Source organism: Poromitra crassiceps (assembly GCF_964638095.1).
Source record: "Poromitra crassiceps genome assembly, chromosome: 1".
Classification (NCBI taxonomy): Eukaryota; Metazoa; Chordata; class Actinopteri; order Beryciformes; family Melamphaidae; genus Poromitra; species Poromitra crassiceps.
In genome coordinates this window covers 109,241,972-109,247,971 of record NC_139623.1, presented here as the reverse complement: position 1 = coordinate 109,247,971, position 6,000 = coordinate 109,241,972, and the positions used below count along the sequence as shown (strand labels likewise).

At 40.6% G+C, this 6,000-nt stretch overlaps 1 protein-coding gene across 4 annotated transcripts in view; it reads right to left on the bottom strand.

The window, feature by feature from the left end:
- Positions 1 to 2,834: 2,834 nt before the first annotated feature.
- septin7b (septin 7b) overlaps positions 2,835 to 6,000 on the bottom strand; it is a gene marked incomplete at its 3' end in the record, with an annotated part of 44,731 nt that continues 41,565 nt past the window's right edge. The window contains exons 13-14 of one of the 4 annotated variants that reach the window (XM_083634418.1): positions 4,556 to 4,581; positions 2,835 to 4,416 (exon numbers count right to left, since the gene is read on the bottom strand). In XM_083634418.1, coding sequence (XP_083490544.1) covers positions 4,403 to 4,416; positions 4,556 to 4,581 — 40 coding nt within the window. Of the gene's footprint in view, positions 4,417 to 4,541; positions 4,582 to 6,000 lie in introns of those variants that run through there. The other 3 variants (XM_083634417.1, XM_083634415.1, XM_083634416.1) reach the window with 3 other exon arrangements.

Sequence of the window (6,000 nt, the reverse complement as noted above, 5' to 3'; positions counted from 1 at the left end):
AGTCTCTGTAGAAGTCCCTGAGGAAGGATTTTTGGCCTTAGCCCAAATTTCTTCAGGCGCCTGAGTCCGTGTAGTCGCTGTTGGGCCTTTTTGACAACAGTGGCGGTGTGGCTGGCCCATGTCAGGTCCTGGTGGATGTTGACTCCCAGGTACTTGAAGCTGTCCACCCTTTCCACCACTGTGCCATTGATGGTGATTGGGGTGTGTGCGCCCCCCCCCTCCTGTAGTCTACAATGATCTCCTTGGTTTTGGAGACGTTTAGAGAGAGGTGGTTGTCCTGGCACCATTGTTCCAAGGCCTCCACCTCCTCTCTGTAGGCCGTCTCGTTGCTCCTGGAGATCAGCCCCACAACTGCTGTGTCATCTGCAAACTTCACGATGGTGTTCGAGGTTTGAGTCGCCACGCAGCCGTGGGTGTAGAGGTCGTACCAGAAGGGGCTGGAGACGCATCCCTGGGGCGCTCCTATGCTGATGGTCAGTGGGGAGGAGGTGAGGTTGCCCACTCTCACCACCTGGCGGCGGTCTGTCAGAAAGTCCAGGATCCAGTCACACATTGCTGTGTTTAGTCCCACTAGATTTCAGTAATATTATAGATAGCCTACCAGTTACTTTGTCAAGTAACTCAAGTTACAAATTGAGTTACTTTTTATTTATTTTTAATCAAAGCACATATTTAAAAAAGATACAATCGCTTCCTAATCAAACTGTGTGTTTTTATGCAAATAACCACTATGATAACAAAGGAAAATAATAACATTTAGAATTTTGGATCGTTTACACTGACTTCAAGACAGTTAAAATTATTTTTCGGGATGTTCCGGGATGTCGATGTCATTCTGCTGGCACTGTTGTTTTGGTAAAAGTAATGCAAAGGTAGTTAATAAGTAACGAGTTACTCTACACAGACAGTAATATTTTTAAAGTAACTTATTACTTTCAAATGAAAGTAATACGTTACCCACTGCTAATAGTCTAGCCACTGCTAATAGCCCATTTAGTAAATGGGGTATTAGCAGTGGGTCCAAACATTTTTGGATGTTTCCCAACATCATAGAATTCCCAGACTGATGAGATTGTTTAAGCAGCTCTTTAAACACATGTTCAAGGCTGCATGTTTATTGAAATATAGGCCTACTGGAAATAGCATAACCGTAATAGATCATACAGTATATAGATGTAGCCTATTATACAACTTTTTAACACGCAGTCATACCATAAGAGCGCTGAATTTCTCCCTCTCTCTCTCCCTTCCTCCCTCCATCTCTCTCTCTCATACAGAGCAAATGGCCAAACTCTGAGCTGGTTCAATATATATTTCAGTTAGCCTACAGAAAAAATGCAATCATTATTTCATTTAGTATTTTTTTTTATTACTAAGCAGGAATACAACTCAAAATGCATTTATTTTGTTATTTATTGTATATTTATGCAAGTGGCTGTGCACTGTAAATATTGACTCTTCTTATTATCTACTTTATCGTAGGTGCAAATAAATAAAACCTAAAACCTTGGAGAAAAAAACACACTTGGCCCTTAAAAAGGACCAATGCAAGAGAGAGAGAAGAAAGAGAGAGACTAGAAACCACTAAAAAGAGAGAGACTAGAAACCACTAAACCAGATAATATCAGTGCACTGTAATCCGAAAAATGGAAATATTGTTATTATAATGATAAACAGGTGACACTAGATATATTAGCTGCAAGCCTGCTGTAACCAACAAATAAGGTCTGAGATGAGGATTACAGGGCTGTTTTTTTTTTAAATCCTCCTGAGGAGCATGCCCCCAGACTCCAGCTGTCAGATGCAGGATCTTTTTTCAAAAGTAATCAAAAAGTAACAGAAAGTCATCCGTTACATTACTTTTATATTGTGATACTTGTATTACGTTATTACAATTTAACATGTAGGCTAATTAATAATTGTATCAGATTACATTTGTATCGTACCTTTCACATTAACTGTAGGCCTAATAGGCCTAATGATTAGCTGCATCCAGGTCTAGGCAAGCCTATATATCAATAACTGAATTCCTTTCTTTTTGTCCCAAGCAGCAAAGTGCTTAATTTATAATAATGTAAACTCATGGAAACAAGAATAGTTAATAGGCCAACTCATTAATAACCTGTAAACCTGCACAGAATGCAAAAGAAAATCAGTATCTCCACAAACCAACCCAATACAAAAATATCCTACCTTATAAAACCCATGATACTGACACTTTTGTATTTAAGCTGTTATTTTTTAATGGAAATGCTAATACTGGAAATTAGCATATAATGTAATCAATATTGTATAATCAAAATGCCATTTCCACATCTGTAACATCCCACTGTTGCAGCAATGACAAGGTGTAACTTCATGAAAATTGATTTTCAGATTTTCTTTAATCCCCAGGAAACACATTTCACTCTTTGTGGCACTAATGGGAAAAAGGAGCTTTGAGGGAGAAGGTATGACTCATTCAACACTGACACAATAGCCTAATATTGAAGTGTCATTTCCGTGGGACTGTGTTCTTCTAACATGTTTGATCCTTGCAGGTTGAGCTGCACATCAGACCAGAAGACACCAAGGATCCACTTCGTTTTCAGTTTCACACTGCTTCAATTAAATTTAAATCGGAGTGATCATAAACATTGTATGCATATAAAATGAGCTACAGACATTGAGAAATGTACCTTCCTGCCACTGTTCAGAGAATATTTGTCAAATAGTGCCATCTAGTGGTAATGTGGTCAAAAGAAGTGAAAAATGATCCATCTACAATAGATGGATACACACACATACATCAGTAGTCAAGCCAAGACTGTCTCTTCTACATTGTGCAAATGCAGCTTAAACACAGGTTTTTCCAACTCGAAGTACAGACGTTTTAGGTGGAAGCATCTGAAAATTGCGAGAGCCAACAGTCTGTTTTAAGAGACTAATACATCAGTGAATAGCAACCTTTTTCAAGGACCCCTAACTTAGTCCATGTTAGGGCCACAGACCCCCCACCCCCCGAATATTTGATGAGATTTTGTCTTTCGGACCAGAGTATATTTTTATTGTTAGATTTTGTCAAGAATTTAAGAATTCATCTATTTGCTGGAGGACCTCCTGGAACGCCCTCAAGGACCCCGGTGGTCCCCGGACCCCACATTGAGACCCCCTGATCTACACCAAAGATTGGGTTTGTTTTTAAAATGCATCACTAAATCAAATATAACACTGTAATACCTCATAGCATCACCTCAAAATGACACTATACATTAAAGCATTTCCAATAAACCCATCGCACTCCTCAATATCATCACAGGTTTATTAAGTGACTTTGTACAATACAAATGAAAAATAAAATTAAAAATACAGAGATGAGTACATAGCCAAAGCAAAATGTGATGTTGACTCTTCATTTCCCACTGATCTCACATCCACAGAGACTGAAATAGTTTCATTTTTTTTATTTTATTTTTTTTACAGCGGACACCGCTCTCAGTCTCTAAGGAATTCTCACATACAAAAGAAGTTATTTACTTCAGCTGGCTCGGTATATATAAAAATAAACTAAAGTGAAATATAACACTTATAAATGGTGGTCCAAGGCTATTGGAGATAGCTAAAAACAGAGGAAAATAGGTATTACATTTTGGGGTGGAAAGATAAGCTTTAGCAAAAAAGAAAATTATAATCTTTTGGTTGAATTTATAAAAGCCCAAGGTGCATTTTTTCTTCTTCTTGGTTTTCCCATGTCTCATGTTGACACTGTTTTGTTTTAGGCTATGTTGGACTGGAGGGGATAGATTTACTGTTTACACTCATAACAAAACAAAACAAAATAAGGAAATAAGTATTTAGTTAATGCCTTGTCTTCTTCTTACTTTAATACATAATGGATCAGGTTAATATATTCATATATATACGGCAACTTTCATTTTACCTGTAAAATGAATACAATTCACCGGGAAATGATTGTACAACAGTTAGACGTTTTGTGTTTTTTTTCTCTCTCTGCATAAAACTGTGGACACCAGTAATTAAATAGCAACCTTGGGAGGGAAGATAGAGCAGCGGGTGGGTGGGGTGGGGGGACAGTATTCAGTAATAACAACAGCAATAATAATAATAACAATAATAATAGGTTTGGCCTTTCTAAAACAGGGTTAAGTTTCTTTTGTCGTTAAGGTAAACACATTCCTTGGATGAGCCCCGAGGCAGTCTGGGAGCTCTCCGGCGGTGGTTCTGACAGTACATGCAGACCCCCCCCCCCCTCATACCCCCCTAATACCCCAAAATACTCTCGAGTTCCCCCCTCTAGTGGCTGGGAGCAGGACCGCAGCTGTGCCGGCGATGGAGGAGAAACCGAGAGAAGAATTTGGCGCGGTATGGCATGGCGTGGCGTGGTTTGGCACGGCCAAAGGTGTCAGTGGAAGAGCCCTAGAAGAGAGGAAGAGGGGGAAGAGGAGGAAGAGGGGGGGTGTCAATGCCACACACTGCTGTCCTGACCGTCAACGTTGGCAAACAATAGTAAGTTGACTTGGGGTGGTCCAGCCAACCATCTCCTAAAAGATCTTGCCTTTCTTTTTGTTTTTCTCCAGAGTCCTGCAGAGGGGAAAAGAAAACACACGCACACACACACACACACACACACACACACACACACACACGGACACAAAATTAGTAACTTAATTTAAATAACGTTTTCAACTTTCAGCTCTTGTTTTCTTGGAGATTAACTGGTAAAGGAAAAAATAGAAAGCACTTTGTAGGTGCTGGGCTAAACAAATCTCCTGCCTCCCTGTGTTAGTAGGAGGTTTAAGCAACAACGCTTAGAGCAACGGCATCAAGACCCACTTTGCGCATGCGCGATTCTATCTAGCCACCTCCCCCCGATGTAGCCCAGCTGCCGACTAGGGGAGAAGGAGTAGTTTGACGTACCCCACAGTACGCCGAGCTGTTAGCAGGTAAATTACAAATTTTCCCAACAACAACACAAACTCCTCGTCTGATATTAAATTGTCCTCTAAAGCAGCGATTCCCAAACTGTGGGCCGTGGAGGTACTGCAGGTGGAACTCCTGGAAAAACGTCTAACATGTGATTTTCCATTGACAAACAGCAGTTAAGTGAAGAGAGACCGCCTTCTCTCTCTCTCTCTCTCCCCTCCCTGGTATCATATTACAACAGTGACACACGTGCACGCAGGCATGACACACAGACAAGCTATAGCGTTTGCGAGTCAACTCTCTCTCTCTCTCCCCCTCTCTGTGCCTGCGTACTTGCTCTGATCCGCGAGAGTCGCTCCTCAGTGAAGAGAAAGAGACTGAGTTCAGCCATAGATATTATATTACTATAGATGGGTCACCGCAGGCAACAAATGGTAGCAGCAAGTCTCCTAAATGGGCGTGGTCAACCATTGACTCAGACCTGCCAAAAGTCTCCTAAGTTGGTGGTCAACCATTGACTCAGACCTGCCAAAAGTCTCCTAAGTCGGTGGTCAACCATTGACTCAGACCTGCCAAAAGTCTCCTAAGTCAGCGTGTATGTGGAAAACCATGGGCAAAACGCGTGTGCCAAAATGACAGGAACTGAGTTGAAGTTGGGCCGTCTTGCTTGAAATCCCACCACCGTCTTTGGTTCAGCTCAGACAAAATATAGCAAAATGTTTATTGAAACGGTGGTGCGTTGAACACTTGTGTTATGAACCGTTGCACCTGTATCTGTTGGATCCACTGAAGCACTCCGCAAGTAAACGCCAGGCACTCTATATGCGTGGTAACCATGGACATTAGCATAAAACCTAACCCTTAATTTCTGACTCTATTATAATGTGACAGTGTCTTCTACAAGACATTGAAAATATGATTTTATATAAGAGAGACAGTTATAAACAGCTTACATTGTTAGTCAATGTGTTTTATTATTATTTTCAAATGCAATTATTTTCTTGATAAAAAAAAGATCTGACCTTCAAAAAGTACCCCCCCCCCCCACAAAAAAAGATAGTCTTGAAATCCTGAAAA